The sequence below is a fragment of the Lytechinus pictus genome, chromosome 2, assembly GCF_037042905.1.
Source record: "Lytechinus pictus isolate F3 Inbred chromosome 2, Lp3.0, whole genome shotgun sequence".
Classification (NCBI taxonomy): Eukaryota; Metazoa; Echinodermata; class Echinoidea; order Temnopleuroida; family Toxopneustidae; genus Lytechinus; species Lytechinus pictus.
In genome coordinates this window covers 61820237-61840956 of record NC_087246.1, presented here as the reverse complement: position 1 = coordinate 61840956, position 20720 = coordinate 61820237, and the positions used below count along the sequence as shown (strand labels likewise).

Genomic DNA, 20720 nt, shown 5'->3' with positions numbered 1-20720 from the left:
TGGAGTAAGAGAGAAATTGTTTTACTCCTGCATTGAGATTGGATCGTTATTTTTATTAGACACCCTGTATACAACTGTGAACAGATCAGAGGGAGGTTCATAGTTGTAGTGTGAACTGACTGGTAAACTTCATTGTATGTCTGTGCATTGGTCAGAAACAAAAATGAAAGGTGCTTTGTGATAGTTGTTTAGTTGTGACATCCTCTACGCTATTATGTTGGGAGAGTAATCAGTAGGCTACAGTATGTGCTAAAAGCCTTCAGATATGAATCTTTATCATGGTGTATTTGGAAATGCATGATGCTTTATAATGCATTATTTGTTGAGACACTCTGTACATTAGCTTCTTGATAGAGTGATTGATATAATCTAATATTAAAGCCTTGATCTGAAGGTGTGAATCTTCATCATGGCATCATCGCCATGGTAATGATATATCATGCTGGCATTTAAAGGAATTTGGTCACATTTCCACACAATATCAGAGGATGTTGAAGGAATGGGAGATGGAAAGAGAAAGGAATCTGGCACAGAAAACTGAATATTATTTCAGAAATAGAGTTCCGTCATGACCATCAACGTCAAGACATATACGGTAATTGGTTATTAAATAGAGATTGTGTAATAATGGGGGTTATATGGGAAACATTGATAATTGAAGTGGATAGAATAGATGAGAGCAGGGATTTTTAAGGAATCAAAAACTTAGTTAATAGATTATATATTGAGATTAGAGAATATATTGAAGAAAGAGTGCAAGAAAAGAAAATGGAAGTTAAGGTAGGGGGTGTGTTGTTGTGTGTGTGTAGGAGAGAGAGAAAGATGGAGTGAATTGCGAAGAGTGGATGGGAGTGAAAGAAAGCTTGAGAGATGGTAGCATTTTGCTATTCCCTTTTTTTTAGAAACCATAAGTGTTTGCTCGATACCATGATATACACGCAGAGACGCAGAGTGCAATGCAAATTTAATTTCAAGAGGTTGACCTTAGTAGGGGGGGGAATAAACGTGACTGGCCACCCCAAAATCAATTATATGAATTTTTAGATTTTTTTATTGAGCTTGAAAAAAAAAAATCCTACATTTAAATAAAGGAGGATTCAAATGCATTGAATTGAACTCATCAAATGTTATCAGCAGTAACCCACACAAAGAAATTGACTGAATTTAGAAAAAGAACAGTGAGACCTTAAACAAAATAAGGAGAAAACAAATTTTTACTCAAGCATTTAGTGAATAAAACTATGCTTTGAACTAAACTTCTTTGAAAACATGTTTTTGGTTAGAAAAGTCTCGATTGAACACAGTCACATGCAACGACGATGTACGTTAATCTCTGCCCACAAAATGTGCGATTACTCGGGAGACAGATATTTGGAGCTAGATAAAATGCATGGAAATCATCAAAATGCTCAAATTCCACTCCATGAATATCACGTAAATTACACCATAGGGAATCCATGCATGCAGGAGGCACATTTGGTTCTGTGGCAGTTGTATCAGATATATAACATTCTAGTGTCTTTAGAGATGTGTATCGTGAAATTGATTGCATTCATACAGACTCTTATAAGAAAGACTTAAATCTTGAAAAGTGGAATAGGCAGTCTTCCAGAAATCTCTTGACATTATGTATTTCTGAAACTTGCCTTGTGATGGTAATGAAAGAAGGTGTTTGAAATTGAAAAGGAAAAGGAGATCAAAAAGAAAAGAAAATTTTCTGAAAATTTTCTGAAATATATTCTCTATCTTACATCATAATCTTTAAGAAAAGATGTTGAAGAGAAAGATAATTTAAGTAAATGATGCCGCTGGTTAGATTTTTTCTCAATTCAATTGTCCCTCTTTCATTTAAAGACACTAAGCATTGAAACTGCTTTTGTTTAGGTTTTTTTTTCCAGTTGTGTTATAAGCACTATAATTACATGTGTTATGTGAGTTCCATATGTCCATTTTATTGCGATATATTAAAAACTTTATATCTAGTGAAGGAAAACAAAATGAATATAGATCTTAGATGTGTGTATTTTTTTAGGACACTCCGTATAGATTGAGGGTTGTGCTTTAATATTCTAAAAGGTTTTGTGACCTACAATGAACAAAAAAACATGCGCAAAGGAAATAGTCTATAGTCATTTGAATCATCCCATTGATTCTAATGGATTTTGTTTATGGTGTCTGACATCATAATGACCTAAATATATAAAGGTGTCATACCTAATCCGGTGGGGGGGTGTTTCACAAAGATTTAAGTATGACTTAGAGTCGCACTTAAATGCCGACGCATACAAGATATGCTACGCGCAATCTTATTGATCAATACACAGTTGTGTCCGTCCTCTTCGCACGATCTGACAAATGTGGTCATGCCTTTTATACCGCACACAACTAGACATTTAAGTGCGACTGTAAGTCATACTTCAGTCTTTGTGAAACAGCCCCCCCCCCCCCCCCCCCCCCGTGGTTTTGAGTTGGGTATGATTGCTGACAATAGCCTGGAAATCATTCATTTGAATTTGGCTTGAAAGTTTTGTGAAAACACATGAAATGAGTCATTTTTATTCTATGATCATTATTCTCTGCATCTGATATCAGACCAAAGGGGTTAATAGTCTAAAGATTATCCCCAAAGTGTGTTTTACAAAGAGTGTGACTTTATGCGTTAAATGCTAATGCATACATTAATGTGCAATCTCATAAACCATATTGTGCTTCCTCTGAGCCCTATGATGATCTGACCTATGTGGTAATGCATTTTATTCTGCAAGCAATCAGGAATTTAAGTGCAACTTTTAGTCTCACTTTAAAATCTTTGTGAAACACCCCCTGATATGCAACACTACATAAACTTGGATGTAGAATACCCAACCAACATCAGGCTTTTGTTAAATTTCTGGTGTTCATATCTGTGCTACATTGACGCCAAGTCTTTGAAAACTGTTGGAACCACAGTACCTGCCAGTTTTTATTGTAAAGTTTAGGGACTCATACACCAGATTATCTTTCCAAATTAAATCTCTATTAATGTGGATAACATAATTTATAAGTTACTCGAACTGCACAGTACCTTGATATAAATATTAAATCCAGAACAATTAAGAGTGCTACGTCTTCACCTTCATAAGATAACAATAATGATGATCATAACCATGGTGATACTGCTGACAAAGATGATCATAATAATGATAATAATGATGGAAAATTTTGCTTTTAATCATGAGAATCATTTTTTCCCCAAGATTGAGAATTGATAGGTTTTCGTTATAGGAATTCAAATCATATGCTACTTCCCTCATTCATTTGAATTGGTCATATACTAGCTCTGAACATTGTCCACATGGCTGTCCTGCGGACATAGTTGTCACGGACACGCTTAATCTAATGGATGATGGATAACATGACAGTTTTAGGGCACCACCCGATCATACTCTCGCAATGACTTCAAGCTGTGAGATGAGATACGACTTTTACCGTTCACACTTTAGAAATGATATTTTGTGTACATTGGTAGGATTTTTACCATTCAATACTCGGAAAGCGATGCTTTACTATTCTATCTCATTTATTTAAATTATGATACTATATTTACCATTCTCACCTAAAAAGTTTTTTTTTATAGGATACAATTTTTGCCATTCTCACTTGAGAAATGATGTTTTGTATATACGATACAATATTACAGTTCTCAGTGATGAAATGTTTGTATGATACAATTTTAATGTTCTCACTTGATGCATGTCTTTTTACATATTGTCTTTTGAAATTAATTAATAAATGAATTTTGGTTTAATAGATTTGGAATATGATTTGACTTTATAATAATCATTCATGCTTTCTTAGAAGTCATGCAAAAAAAACTACCTCTAACCTCTAATATTCAAGATTTAAACACGAAGATTGGTAAGTGTGAACACTCTTTGATTGGATGCATTTAAACATGTATTGACTTTTGTCAGAGAAGTAGGCCAATTGTCTAGGTATACTCCTTACCAAGGGACTGACAAATTGCATTAGGAAATTCTACACGTTTTGAAAGTGTTCCTAGATTAAAAAAAGAAAAATCATATCTTCCAAAAGGAATGGATTTATATAATTTTTTTATTTTCCCAAACCGTCGTATCACTGTGACTTTGACCACAAATTATTAGGAAAAAAATATTGTTACAAAATAACATAATGTCACTGAACTCTACATGAATTATGTTGTATACAACAGGTTATTCTTTATCTTTATAACGAGAATTGATTCATGTTTGTCTAAAGCTTCATATCAAGATCAAATGTAGATTAATGTTGTATCTCAACGGAAAAGGGGTTGTTGACTTTTAAGAGCTCTCCTCCATCTTCTTTGTATGGAAATACCCTTTTCAGTGTGGATTAATAAAATAGCTGCCATATGGTTCAGTATTACCATGCAAGGAATTCTTAAAGATTTTTTTTAGTAGTAGTTAGAGAAAACTGCTGCATTATCATCTGACTTTATACCAAGCTTGAAATGAGTCAACAATTATTTTCAGGTTTGTGTGAAAGATGATAATAAGTCAATGACTTAAAATGAATTCATGATTTTACTACAGGGGGTAGCTCCAGGATATTTTGATGGTGGAACCTAAGTGTGATGTCATTTTCTTTATCAGTTGAAAAATAGGGGTATGACCCAATTGTTTCTTTTTTATATATTCTTTCCTCTTTCTTCCCTCTTCCATTTTTCTTTTTTTTTGCCTATTCACTACTTGAACAATGGCACCTCCTCTATTTGAAACCGTCAAAAGGTAAAAATAACATTCAAGTATACAATCTGTAGTTGTAGAATTACTCACTTTATTATGTTCTCTGTTTCTTGGCTCAAACTACTGTACATGTACATGCATTAGCATAGCTTATTTCTTTACTGGCATTATAAATGATTTTTTGTGGTTTGGTCATGGTTGTAAATGTCAAAAGGAATTTGTGAGCTGGTTCTTGAAGTGAGTGGATCGCTCTCGTGACCTCAAGTCAGTTGCGGATCCAGGGTGGATGGGCACATCCGGCCCATGTCCCCCCCTCCTTTGAGAACCATAATCCAAATTTTTAATGTGAATATGCTGTTCTTACATAAGTGTGCCCCCCCCCCTTTGAAAGTCGCAGCATATATTTGTATGGGAATAGGTCATTTGTACAAAAGTAAGGGCCCTTTTTTTTCTTTTTGCTTGTCTAATTTTCTTCGGGGATAATGGCCACCGTCTGTAATGTACCAGACAGATGCTGTTTGGTCTTTGGCTTGGTTGGTAGTTGCATGGCCACACTACTGCTACCTCTTCTTGCCGACATCCATCCGCAAAATCATGATGAAGATGAACCCTCCCAGTTTTGACATCTTTTATCATTTCTCATTAAATATGGGAGGAAATGGACAAGACCTATTTGACAAGGCATTCATAACGGAGAAAAGATGTGACAGTTGGATGTGGATTGATATCAGAGGTATTGATGATTGAAGGTATCAGCCTCGAGTAAGGGTCATAACAACTGCCACATTGAGTTGAAAATATATATACACTACAACTGAACTCTAAATTGAATTTCATGTTTGTATTTGATATCAACTGGTAGATTGAATAGCAAAACATTGTTTGAGGCGAGTCTAAATTGAATTTCTACTGTATGTTTGATGTCTTGAAAGGAATTGGATACAGTTCATGACCCACTTTTAAAGCAAACGTTAACAAGATTTATTCATGAAAACTACCCTCAAAATGCCCTTTTTCAATCATCTAATGACAAGCTGTTGAAATGATCTTGTTGTAAATTGAAGGAAGATCATGGGACTTCGCCTGAAAAATACTTCACTTTTTTTAAAAGCACAGTCTTTATAATGATAAATTAAAAAATGATATAGCAAATGTAAATATGTAAAATCCCTAGACTTTTTTATCATGAAGAACGAAAAGCCAGAGAGAAAAAAGAGATGGTGTGATTTTTATTATGTTTGGATATTTTTCTCCTTATTTTTGTCAAATTTTACATGGACATCCTGTTGATGAAATAGTGATATTGAATTTCAAGTGAAATTTGAAGGAATGCTCCAGACAAGAAGAATATGATAATCTAACATATAGTAAGATTACTGAAAATTACTTGATGTAATATAAACAAGAAATAATTGAAATTTCATCAGTGTCTGATGTCAAAAATGAATGGAACTTTCATATTTTCATCTGTTTATTCATATTTTTTTAACTCTTTTTAATCATACCATATTGTTTTAGCCAACAGTATTCCTTTAGATAGTTTCACCTAAAAACACAATCGATTATTAGGAGTTGACTGATATCCTGATATGGATTGATATACAATATTATTAACCTTCTAACTAATTAACTACCTTATGCTTTACTACATAACCACCACTTTCACTTTTCTAGTAGTATCTTTGTTATATATTTTCTCATTACAGATCCTCCACTGTATTCCTTACGACTACGTGACGGTGAGAAACCGAGCGAGGGCAGGCTTGAGGTCTTTGTCCACGGCATATGGGGCACCGTCTGCAAGGATCGTTTCTCCAAAACGGCTGCCTACGTAGCCTGCCGACAACTCGGCTACCCTTTCGCCTTGACCTACCTACCATCCTCTTCGTTTGGATCCGGATTCGGTCCGATAATCCTTGACGATGTCCGGTGCAATGGTGACGAGAGGAGACTATGGGATTGCCACCATCAGAGTGCCTGGACACATAACTGCAATAAGAGAACAGAGGTCATTGGGGTACGCTGTAGCATGGAGACTTCTATGCGAGCTGGTGAGTAATGTTTGTTTAGTCATAGAAACTGCTATTTGCAAAGGACCACTATAAAGCTACCAAGCATTTCAAAAATTAGTATTTGTTATGAAAATCGGACAGGAATATGAAAGCATGAAATTACATTCTAAATATATATGTGCATTAAATAACACAAATAATTGTGAAGGCTTGTCCTTTTGAATATTGTCTGATATTACTTAAAAACAATTTAAGAAATATTTTTTACCAAGTTCTTGAAATTGCTGCCTCATCTGGACAAACATCTAGCCAATACCTTAAGAGATTGAAAAGCTGCTCTTTTGTTTTTTTCCACTAATTCCTCGTACACTTTTTCTTGAAATCTATGTTCATGTGTCATTGTCTCAGTATACACTTTGAAGATGCGTAAAGTAAAGCAAACACCTATGAAAACTATTATGATTTTCCTTTTTCTTGTTGAATTCTTGAAGATCTTTGCTATATTGTGACATTGCAATTAATTGAAAAGACGTCTCTCTTAATATTGTTTTTTGTAACATTTTCCAACTCCTTTCTCCCAGGTCATGGTGTAAGATTAGTACCTACCAAAGTGGGCCTGGTGGAAATCTTCTATGAAGGCATCTGGTGGAACATCTGTGCAGATTCCCAGTGGGACAAACGAGATGCCCTTGTGGCTTGTAGGCAACGTGGCTACCTGTCTGGGTTGCCACGTCGACAACCATTCTGCCCGTGGAACAAGATCAACTGTCATTCCAAATTTGGTGAATTCAAGTGCATAGGGACGGAAAGCTCCCTGGAGCAGTGTGATTTCTCAATGGAAGATTTCAATAGTCCGTGGACTTGCCAGTATGGCTTTGCGGCTGCAGAGTGCTCAAACATTGAACCCGACGAAGATTGGTGGCTGGCAGATCAGAGCAATTTAACAGACATTCATTTAGCAAATTCCACGCTCATACCAGTTATTAAGAAGAAAAAATTTGCAGGTTCGTATAATCTGTTGGGCACCAATAAAAGAATAATGCTGCTAGGCTGCTTAACTTTGTATCCCAAAATTTAAGAGAGCTCACAAAAAGCTTGATTTTAGAGTTATGGCATAAATAACAATCTTTGTTTTGCCTAAAAAGTGCTCTCTTTATGAATTAAGAGACCGTTTTCAATGTGAGGTTGCCACCATTGCCATATCTCTAAATACTTCTTTTTCTGATCTTCCCTCAAAATATTCACATTTTGAGATTCAAGGTTTTAACAGCTCAGTGACAATAGCTATTATTGTTACATAATATCGATTGACTTCCCTGACTTTTGAACTCAGAACAGAGGCAGTTCCAGGATTTACAAAGTTGGGGCTTTTTCTCTGAAGAAGAAAAATTGATAAGTAAAAATTAAAGAAAGAAAGGAATAGGTCATCACCCTTTCAACCAAGAAATGCACCTGTCCCCTGTACCCCCCCCCCTCCCACCCTCCTAAATCCTCCTGGAAGGTGTTTCTTAAAGCTGTTTGTAAGCTACAAGGAACTTAACAAATGACTGGTGATCCTTTCTCATGCACTAAATCAACATCAACGAAAATTTGGTGTAAATCATTTACCACAAGAAATGATCACTAGCCGTTCGTAAAGTTGCTCGTAACTTATGAACACCTTTACGAAACACCCACCGGGATACTTTGCTATTATTCGGAATGTGTTGCTATTATTGATCATTTATTATTGATCTTGATTTCTTTCAGAGGCTGATGTAAGGTTAGCAGGGTCAGATGATGACCATCAAGGTCGCGTTGAGATCTACCATGACAGCGACTGGTATACAATCTGTGATGACCAGTGGGATATCAAAGATGCAAGGGTAAGTTAGTACACCCTTGTAAGGTACCTTGACCTTGACCGGTGGGGGGGGGGGCATTCATGTATAATGTATCAGGGCGTGTAGGTTTGATGATCCCCTTTTTTTAAACCACACAGTGAACCACAAGCCTCCTCTGCATTACCTGTACAACCATACAAAAGACCCTTCATAAATTAACAAATACAATTCAACGACAGAGGTACTTTCCAGCAATGCGGTGCTGCCAAACAATATGAATGAGTTAAGGGTTACCACAAAAATGAAGCACTCATATGTATTGTGGTATATAGCACATGATAGCATGTAGATCAATTTAGTTCGAAAGACCCAATGTTTTCACTCTGCCTGTACAGTCCCCTAGTCCCCATATTTTATATTTTGTAGTCAGTTCCTTAGACTCCATTTCAGGATTATTGTGAGGTATGTACACCCCCATCATAAAATAACTTGATGCTGGTGAACATTGTACCATGGTAGTTTATTTCCTTATCTATCATATAAACTTTCTTCTCCTCTCCTCAATTTTCTTTTTTTCATTCTTGCTCTCTCCTTTCCACCTTCTTCATCTTGCTCACATTATTTCAGGTGGTGTGTCGTCAGCTGGGATTTCCCGATGCCCTGCGAGCCCTGACCCAAGCAACGACCTTTGGCCCTGGCCTTGTCAACATCCTCCTGGACAATGTGGACTGCAAGGGAGATGAGCCAAACCTCCTGGAGTGTGATCACAATGAACTTCACATCCATGACTGCATTCACAATGAGGATGCAGCGGTCATCTGCAAGGCGGAAGGCACCAGCCTCATCACTGCTGCATCCGATTCCTCAAGCCGTAAGTTTGTTATTGGCAGATATATAGAGGGTAAAGGAGAAAGGGGTAGAAAGCGAAGCACTTGGTTTGATGATATCAAGAAATGGACTGGTCTTGGGATATTAAGAATTTAGAACGAGGGTTAGTAACAGAAGGCAATCGAAGGTGCATAGCCTCCAACCCCTTTCAAAGGGACAGCACTAGGTGATGATGATGATATTCCTGGTCTAAGGCTACCAATTCTCTGGAGATTATTACAGGACATGACTGCTCAGTGGAAGAGTGCCAGTGTCATCAACAGAATGTCATGGGTTTGATGCTTGGCCAAGTCATACAAAGATTTTTTTTAGAAATGGGATTTGCCATTTGTAATATTGACTTTCAAGGATAAGATACAGTCCTAAAATGAGACGATTTTTTTAGCATGAATAACCAATGCTCCAAATCCAAATGCTTTCATTCTTTGATAGATAGTGTATAAAAAAATAAATACTAGCTAATTTCTCAAGTAATTAATTGCCTTAACCCTATCTAGCAGGAAGGGGCTCGGAGAGGTTCCCCCCTCGACGATTCGCACAATATTTTTTGTCGCATGAATTTTTTTTACCACGCCGCTCCCTGACTTTCTAATTTCAAGTCTTGCACATCTTTTGAGACCAATTTTGCAACACCGGGGTATGCGGTTCCGAAATTATGCAACATTTTGTAAGTGCATGTCGGACAAAAAAATTGCTCAAAAACGTGGTTTCATGTACAAAGTCAATGAAAATTGTGTTTTCTACCAAAAATCATAAATGTATGATTATTATTAGTTTTGCTGGTCTAAATGGATTTATTTTATGCTGTTTATGATCTCAACAAGAGAGAAAGATGACATGCTTTCTTTGTTTTCTATTATTATCGCAGAAAGAAGGTGCTTAAAAACTTTTGTAGCATAATTTCATACACACTAGAGTTAATTTGAAAATTTCATTCTATCAATATTGTTTTCCAGAAATTTAGTTTGACTTTGGGGAAAGCATCAAAGTAAAATGTTTGTATAAGTATTTGTATTATGTTCAAACATTTATTGCATGAAGTTTGATTTAACTTTTATTTTTATTGCACTTAACAGAGCTGCCACCGGGTGCAATCATCGCAATATCCATGATCTCTGCATTTTCTTTCATCATCATTGGTGGTGCCCTACTTCACTATGCCTGTAAATCCTGCGACCGTCGTATCGAGGAAACCTCTTCCCCTCGGACGCGTTCCACCCCCATGGTCGTCATGATGGTACACTCTGCGTCACGCTCTGGCCGATCCAGCAATGGATTCCCGCACAACTCCCGGCGTTACGACGCCCTCCCCTTCACCATCTGCTCCAGGACCTCCATAGGGAGCAGCACCACGAGTCCCGTATCCAGCCCGGTCTCACCGAATGGAACTATTTGCGAAGAGCTTGAGGCTCTGAGCGGGGGACCGCCTTCTTATGAAATTGTCTTGCGTCACCCAGATGCCTTTGCCCAGATGCTCCAAAGCGCGGAAAATATAGTGCCCCCGCCCCCGTCGTATAATAGATGCATCTCGCAACAATGACGTAAGGTACTCATCTGGTCAATCATTATCATCGTTCTCGCATTAGTCACCTTGCCTTGGATTCCACTTCTTGGCGGATAATGACACTCTAATTTTTTCCATTCCTTTCTTGTGTACCTGTTTTATTGATTGACTTGTTTTGATTTAGTTATAAATTTATGCTGCAAGGAGTTGTATTTTATTGAGAGTTTAGTGTGTGGTAAAAAATTCCTGAAAAGCTTCGTCTGTCACCTTTTGACCTCTGTGACACCAACAGCACTCATGCTTTCTTTGCTGTAAAATGACCACTACTATTCACAACAAAAATAAAGATGGGGGATTAAGTGATCCTCCTATAGTGAAGTTCTTCTTGGATGTTGCACATTTGCTTTCACCCATGGACTTCTGCTCTGTGTTAGATGCACAACTTCTCAACTAGTTCAGACATAGGACCAAGAAGACTTACCCTTACCTAATTTAGGGGCTGTTTCCTGTTGCAAACATGAACCGACCAGTCCTTGTTCAACTGGTTAAAAATGTACATTTTTCTCAGTGATTTTAGAAGGTTCTAGTAACAACAGTTGAAACTTCTTCTCATGAGGAAGTGTAGAATTACAGAAATGATTTCTATGAAGAAGTCAAAGATTGATTTTGCATTTTTTAATGATTTGTAAAAAAAAATGCATTTGGGCAATTCCATAAAATTATCAACCTTTTTGTACATCCGACCCCCATTTTTTCGAGTCTTACTTCACTTCATAAACTGACCAAGTCATGACCCTTTGAAGACATTACAGACTTACAAAAAGAATCAGAAATCAGAGACAAAAAACTTCATGAAGGTCCCACATATAGGGGGTAGGACGTACATATTTTATGGAATTGCCCATTTGCAAATAGTTCTAAGTGATTTTATAGCGTAAGACACAACTTCGGATGAAAGACAGATCATTTGATATCTATGTATAAAATCATTTTGATCTGTACTCATTTTCCTGCAACCCAATACTTTCCAATTTATAGCAAAAGGACCACATTGCTGTAGAAGTTAAATTGGCATTGTTCTGGTATGGAAGCATCAAAGCAATTGAATGAGTATTTCATCTTTTTTATGATATTTCCAATTTATATCTACCATAGAATCACTTTCTGTCAATGAATATATTATTCATTTCATATTTCCTCTCCTTGATAATTCATCATTCAGAATATCTTCCTTATATTTTATTTTGATTGGCCAGATGAGTGGAAAAGTGAAACTACTACTAAACAAAGATTATTACAATTTTGAAAACTGTTTTATATAAATGTGATATTTGGTGTTTTCTCATACATTTTCAATGATCATGTGAATAAAGTTTTTACAATTTACAGACAGACTGAGTAGGACTATGTATATACTCTTTATGCAAGACTTAATGTTTGTCACTATAATTTATTGTTTTGTGTTAAAGTCATGTTGGTCGATAACTACTATTTAAAGGCAAAATAATTATCTACATGACTACTGAATTTGAAAATTGTTCTTGTTTTAATTGATATTTGATTTTGATTAATAATTTTAAGAAGAAAAGCTACCAAATCCTCCCAAAGATACTTTGCAGTATATCCAATTCAGTCTCTATTGGTAACCCATAGAGGTATAATGTCTTATTTAAAGATGCCATTGTGTATTTCCTATTTTTCCTGATTTCTTATTCATATGATTAAAAGGAGAAAATGTATATGAATAAAATGATACTGAAGTGTACTATCTTGTGCTCACTGCTCATTAATACAAACTTAAACTGATGCTTACACTATCTAAATATGCAACACTTTGAAACGATGGATTAATTTTTGAAATGCAAATTGGCAATTCTTAAATTAGGTTTTGTAATTTATCATTCATTTTTATTCATCTTATATGCTCTTTTTATAACAAATATGAGAGGTTACAAAAATTATTTGAGGATTGAATAAGTAATCAAGACTTTAGGAAAGCCGTATACCTCAATGGGTTCATTTTACCAGCAATTCTAATCTGTTCTTGTGAAGATTGAATTTATTTAGCTGCTTATTATATTTGTGGATGCATTCACTATAGATGTATTGAAATTTACTTATTTCATCAGAGTTATGAATATTACAATTTGTCGTACTGAGTCTGTTTTCAATTAAAGTAGCATTTAATCTGCTACTTCTTTTATTCATGTTTTAACTATTTATTTGCACATTTTGGCAATGTACCTAAACTTTAGACCGTTACCACACTTGAAATTTGTGTTTCAAGTTGACAACGAGGCCTTGTAACACAAAGCCTCGCAATAGACTTTCATGTCAAACAAAGAGTTACAATTGATCCATCAACCTCAACTATATGAAAATCCATCAATTTCATAATTTTTCATACAGGAAATTTGCACAATGTCCTTTGTAAACAAAGAGGAGCACACTGAATTGTCAAGACAACAATGAATGTATGATTATACATCATTATCTACAAAACATTTTGAATAAACATGCATTTTAGATGTTGACGTTGCTTTCTATAGTTGTGGTTGATTGGATCAATCGTAAATCATATGGCACTAAGCCTGATTATTCTATATGGAACCCAAGCTGAGAAGGTTCTGAAAAATGCCTACCCCCCCCCCCCACCCCCTCCCATTGACTTGTCAGTTAACTGCCATTTTAACAGAGATCCTTTTGGGATTCCTACATGAAAGGCACAACCTGAATTTTGGTGTAGAAGAAAAATTTTCTCTTTTTTTTCAAAGTATGCTACAAACACTGAGCAGGGCTCTGTAACACAAAGATTAGAGATCATTTGCTAAATGGACCGACCAATCAAGATGTGAAACTTGAACAAAGTAATAGAAAATGTTCAGGGAGCATTTACTGAAAAGTCTTTCTGTGAACCCCCCCCCCCCCCCAGCCAATCAGACTGCAAGATTTGTATTATTTTACAATAACATTGAAAATAACTGATTATTTTGTTTCATGAAATGCTCCCATGCATGGTTAATTGTCTCTGGGAGGTGAAGATGGTCTTCATCTTTGTGTAAAATGATTGCATAAGACCCTTCTTTTTCTGATAAATAAACATTTTGGTGCTATGTGAATACTTTTTCTATATATATCTGTTTCATCATTGATCCCGAGTTTATCACAACTTGAATTTGTGAACAAAGGATAAAAGTAATACTGATTGTGAGATTGTTCAGTATATTTCATACCTTTCTGTGACATTTAATTTGCTATTTTAAAGTAAGTTAGAAAAATATATATTGTATTCTTACAATGTAGGTTGTTCAAACAGACCTGGAAAACTAAAAAGAGTAAAGTAGAATTGGTACTTTTAAAGATATTTTTGTAATGTTCATTCCTGTTTGAAGAGATGATTGACTTAAAAACACTTGCCCTTGTCAGAATCAAGGACCGAATAGCAGAGATATTGTTCAGTCCATGTTCTATATACTCTCTTTACTTATATATTGTTTGCAACCAATTAATATAAGGTTCATATAAAGTGATGAACATGTATGTGTAATTAACAGGATAGTTATTGTCCATCAGTAATAAATGAAAATGAAAAATATAGATTATCAAACAATAAAATTACAGACAAAACCATACTAGAATATTTAATAATTTGGTCTAATCACCATTTAACCAATTTACCACTTTTGTAAATGTTGAGTAAGGTCATAACCATCCACTTGGTCTAACACTACGATTAGATGAACTGCAATTAATAAAAAATTTGTTTGACAAAGTAAAAAATAATTAGAAAAAAAAGGTGTAAATTAAACAATATGAGTTTTAGACTTATTGAGTATTATAGACTAAGTGGACATTAGGCTAACAGCAGGGAATACCAGATGGCAAATAGGCCAAATTGATAGCAGACCAAATGGGTTTATTTCGTATGGTATCTGGGAAGTAGACCAAGTGAATATAAGCGATAATTTTGCATTTGTCCACCAATATTGAGTTGAATGAGCTAAAAGTTTTCAATATCCCTGATGTTACTGGTAGTCAAACAAAATAAAACTACTAGTATGTGCTGTTGTAGATGAAAGGTGTTTGTCAACCATGTAAGCATTAAATATAGCTTGAATAATGCTACGCCCATACCAACAAAATGGACTCTAAACCAAACAATGATATGCCATTTCAAATGATATAATACCTTTGATTTGTTTGGAGTTGGTTTTGTTGGTGTGACTAGCATAACTCTTGTGTCCTGTCCACTTGTACTTATAATTCTGAAATACTTGGTACTTGTCATGTGACCAGTACTTGTCATGTGACCTTGATTGTAATTGTATATAATCATGTGACACATTCAATCATCTCATTTTTTTTGCTGTACCACCGTGTTGTCTATGAATAAATGCAATATGGAAACATTTTACTTTTTTGCAAATGTTAAATTCATGGTGTGTTTCTAGGGGGCACTGATAGAGAACGACCACCTGTCTACAAAGACCCCTAAGTTTGGCTATCCTGTCCTGTTATAGCAGGGGCAGATCCAGGATTTTCCTAAAGGAGGGGGGCACATTTTCCCGAGGAAAAATTTGACAAGCAAAAATTAAGGGTATATCAATTTACCCACGAAAAAAGTTGACAAGCAAAAAAAAAAGGTCTTCACTTTGAAAAGGTGGGCACACTTTTGTTTTAACGGCACTTTCGCATTACAAATTTTCATTGTGCCTCTCAAAGGGGGGGGGGGTTGGCATGGGCCGGCTGTGCCTCCCCCCCCCCCCCCCCCCCCCCCCCCCCACTGGATCCGCCAGTGTCTTATAGCATTTCCTATTGAAAGGTATATTACAGGAACAACAGCCGTACGCAGGGGAGTGGGGGCAGGGGGAAGGACCACCTGTCTACAAAGACCCCACGTTTGTCTATCGTGTCCTGTTATATCATCCCTATTGAAACATATATTACTGGAACAATGGCCGTACGCAGCGGGGGGGGGGGGGGGGGGCAAAGGGAAGCTACCCTTCCCCTCCCCTAGAATTTTCGAAAACTTACATAGCTTTAATGAAAATTCTCAAAGTCCTTAAAATTTCACTTTGGAAAATGCCGAAGCACCCCCATGACAAGCTAATTGGTCCCTTTTGAGTTTCTTCCAAAAAAAAATTATGTGTCTTGCCCCCCCCCCCCCCCGGGCATAAGAAGCACAGCTTGTACACTGTAGGCCACCGGAAATGACACCATTATTAAATGACATCAAAAGAACAAAAAAGGATTTTATAATACAGGAGCAGATCCAACATGGGCAGAAACATTTTTTCAAAGACATTTTCCCTGATTCACTGCCTGAACAGCTAAAAGTTTTTTGGGGGGATGAGGCGGGGGGATCCTACCGATTAATGACTAAATAAATTATACAGACACGAAGTGTGAGCTGATTTTTTTATATTGAATGTATTTAGCCCTAAAAACAGAACACAAATTGTCGCGAGTATGAAGCAAATTTTGATGCTGAATTAACTGAAAAGGTAACTCAAAAGGAAGAGAATAAAAATGTCACTCATCAGGTAATGCGAGCGCAAATCGCAAGCTGAAACTTTTTTTCAGATCTGAAATTAGTCTCTTTTTAGCCTTCTTTTCCCTTTCTTCCTTTTTCAATTTTTCGGGGGGCTGCCTACGTGTGGGGGTTTCCAATACCTTATATTAACAATTAAGGAGAAGGAAAATAATTTAAAATGACGGGCACGTGTATTGTATACAAGGGAAATGCCTCGAAAAGAGAAGAAGGCAAAACAAAAATAATAAGAAAATAAGATCTTTCAAAAAAGTTAAATATGGATAGGATAAAATCAAAGAACTTGGTAGAATTTTCAGAGTTTAGAAAATAAATTGATGAGTAGAAACAGTAGCGGATGAAGGACAGGTTAGGGGGTCTATCCCCCACGCCCCCTTGCGTCCATCTATTTTATTTTTAATTCAGAAAGGGGGAAGGTGGTGGTATGCGGGAGTCGAGTTACGACGCATGCAGTATGTCGATGCAAAAAAAAAAAAAAAAGGAGGAACCCAAAATGTCTTTATTTGGGAGTAAAAGCGCCCTTACCTTACTTTTTTTTCCTTAACAAATATTGGGGACTAAAAACAATTATCAAACCCCGTCTTAGCGAAAAGCTCCGTATATTTGGGATAGAGAGAGGGGGGATAAATGGAATAATACATCATAAACTCAACAACAAAAAATCTTCTCATTCTAAAAACTAAGACACAAGTATAAGATACGTACGTCCTATTTAAGCCTTGGAAAATATATAATGCGTTACAAGTGGAATTATATCCGAAAGCACACTTAGCACAGCTTCACGATGTCAAGACACTTTACATCGGTCAAATCACCAAGGGTATATATTGAACTTCATAGTTAACCTTTAATTAACAGACAATGTAAAATTTTGTAATTTACCTAATAGCAAAATCAAGGGAGACCCGCCACCATGCTTTTATATAGGCAAGATTTGGATAGAGTTATTTTTGGTCTTTCGGTAATGAATGTGAAAAATATGATATATACAGTCTAACTACTCACTTTATCTCATCAGTTATACTTTTATTAGTTATCGCCTCGCATGAACGTAGTTTGGCAGAGATCTATAGTGATCACTTTTCCTGTTGGGCTGTTACAATTTTTGTTCAACTTGCTCTCATTTCTTTATTTCTGCATCAATTAAATGGATGTTCCAGGCTGGAAATATTTATATCTCAATAAATAGAGTAAAATTCACAATGCAAAATGCTAAAAATTTAATCAAAATCGGTTAACAAATAACAAAGTTATTGAATTTTAAAGATTTGCATTATTCCAGTGAAACAGTTCTAGGCATGTCTTTATGAGTATTCAATAGGTGGGCTGATGATGTCATATCCCCACTTGTTCTCTTATATTTTATTATATGAAATTAGGTTTATTCAAAATGTTTCTACCAAGAACTAAAAAAAAATGGATTGACAACTGATTAAGTGCATAGTTATTTATTGCCGCAACTTATTTCATCATAATGGAGACACATCATTTACACATGTATGTCGAAATAATGAAGCATTTATGATTTCATGTAATAACATAAGAAAAAGGAAAGTGGGGATGTGACATCATCAGCACATCTAATGATTATTCATGACGATGTGCATATAACTGTTTTCACAAAATATTGATAAAGTTTAAATTCAATAACTTCGTTATTTGTAATCCGAAAGTTTTAGCATTTTGCTTTGTGAATTTTACTCAATTTATTTAAATATAAATATTTCCAGCCGGCATCATGAGCTGGCACAGTCATGTGAGCCCCTGTCAAAATGATCGAGTCAAAGGTTATCAGGGGTCAGGTCAAATGATATTCATCCTTTAAAAAAAAAAAATTGTTCAATTTGCTCTCATTTCTTTATTTCTATATCAATTTTGATCACACTTGTTTCAAAATCTTGGGCAACAGTAGTTTCTCGATGATGACGGGATCAAAGGTCATCTAAGGGCCAAATGGTCAATATCCTTGTGTAATACCACAATGTGTTCATGAGGATGATAAGGTCAAAATTAATGTCATGGAGAGGTCGAAAGATCATATATTTTGTTTTGAAATCATATTTTATTTCTTCTTCATTATAACATCTGAAAATAACGAATACTGTACAAGCTGTTATTTTCGCGTACAGAATTTTTCGCGAATTGCGGGGGTCCCGACATTTTCGCGGGTTGTTAAATTCGCGATTGGAAGATGTACAAAACATCTCTACAGCATTTCTAAGAAGCATAACTAGTGCAAATTACGTGCAAATTTATGCTCCTCTAAGTACCCTTGCTGATGTGTCTTTTGTACATAAATATGTCCCTGTAAAAACAGTTACAAACTGTGGAAAAAGGTGGCTTGAATTTCACTTTTTTTTACCTTTAGATCTGAAAATTCATCATGCCACAATTTGATCTGTAATCTACAGGATTAAACAATCTTTTAAATTTGTGATTTGTTCGATTCATTTTTCAAAAAGTTGATAAAAGTGTAAAAATTTGGAATTTTGTGAACAGAATCTTCACCTCTAAAAGCTCTGGTCATGTGACTTATGAATATTAATGAGTATGCAAATAGCTGCCAATACGTGTGTATAGAGTCAATCAGATGAAAATAAAATCAAATTATTTCATGAAAAATACATTTTGATATTACAGAGAGTGTATAAATATTGATTAAATAATATTAGAAAATAGTTTAGGCTCTGATTTTGTTTGAGAAATTCAAAAAAGTGAAATTCTAGCTAACTTTTTGAATCACTAACTGTACTTTCTAAGCCTTATTTTTTGTACATATACAGGTGCATATCTCCATTTTCTCATTGCACAGGAAGTTTTCTACAGTGTAGCTTTGCTGTTGGGGACATTGGCACTGACTAAGAAATGTGTCAATATTTTCGCGTGTTGTTAAATTCGCGGCCGATCGGCAATTCGCGAAATCCGCGAAAATAAAACCCCCGCGAAAATAACAGCTTCTACAGTAACACAAAATCATTAACATAGTTGAATTAGAATTCATATATGAAACAATTTGAAATGATCATTCCAAAAGTAAACTAAGAATCAATCCGTACACGTTTCTTTAGCAATTTATATCACAAAGGGAATAGTAATATGCAGAATAAAATCCCCTACAAGTTCTAGAAATTTCTCTGAATGTAATTATAAGACGCAAACATAGTATCTATAGATAAATCTCAAGTTGAACATAATTTTTTCCTTTACAATACCATTTAATCAAAATATAGTAGTTTGACGAAGCTTTAATAAAACACACACACAAAAGAAAACACACTCCACGGTCCACCTATCCAGCCCCCCCCCCCCTCCCCTGATAAACAAAGAATAAGAAGGAGAGAGAGAGAGAAACCCTATTTCAATAATTTGTTTCCCAAAAATTCCCCAGAACTGAGCCACTGTTGTTAATTCATTGTTACTTTTACTTCATTGATTACATGATGACATGTATAATGTTTTGTAGAATTGAAATAATCTTGAACTGAATGGTCCACCCCCCCCCCCCCCCAAAAAAAAGGGGGGGTGGCGTTGTTTCAAAGGATTTCCTGTCATAAAGACAAGTATGGCCTATTCTGGCATGATATAGAATTTGTTCATTTTAACGAAAATTTGTTATTCTTTTTTTACTGAATATCATTTACTGAGTATCAAGTGCCCCTCTGATTATGTATCTATTCAAAATCTTTTGAATAGACAGAGTGAATTTGGATTGATCAACGATTTTACAGGGTTTTTTTAGTTTCCTTCCGTAAGGACTGTATAACATAGCATAACAAATACTAATCAAGTTGTCGTATTGTTTTACTATCAAGATATTGACATCATTTATCGAAATCATTACTAAGGTTTTGGATGCCTGCATCCAAATTATGTTTTTCATCATTTATGTCTCATTCCAATACCGGAAGTACATATTTGGCGAAACTGTACACACCCACATACCGGCTTATGAATTATGCATTACATTGCCCGCGCGTATTTTATAATGTTCATAGTCTAACTCGCTTAATTCATAGACTAGTCTAATGGTAATTTGAGTTTTACAAATGTAACATATTGATGCAATTCATACAAAAATTCTTTTAAAAAACTGCTGAAAAAACAACAACTAATATTTATATTTTTGTAGCTTACCGATCAGAAATAGTTAAAGATAATAAATATTTTAGATGAAATTGTTCAAAAAGGTACGTAAGATTAGACTACTATGCCTTT

At 35.5% G+C, this 20720-nt stretch overlaps 1 protein-coding gene across 1 annotated transcript in view; it reads left to right on the top strand.

The window, feature by feature from the left end:
- Window positions 1-15368, top strand: part of LOC129269132 (deleted in malignant brain tumors 1 protein-like) — a 34786-nt gene extending 19418 nt beyond the window's left edge. Inside the window, exons 5-9 of the mRNA XM_064095710.1 lie at window positions 6434-6778; window positions 7321-7743; window positions 8489-8604; window positions 9190-9433; window positions 10527-15368. Coding sequence (XP_063951780.1) covers window positions 6434-6778; window positions 7321-7743; window positions 8489-8604; window positions 9190-9433; window positions 10527-10990 — 1592 coding nt within the window. The 3' untranslated portion in view covers window positions 10991-15368. The remainder of the gene's footprint in view (window positions 1-6433; window positions 6779-7320; window positions 7744-8488; window positions 8605-9189; window positions 9434-10526) is intronic.
- The last annotated feature ends 5352 nt before the right edge of the window (window positions 15369-20720 follow it).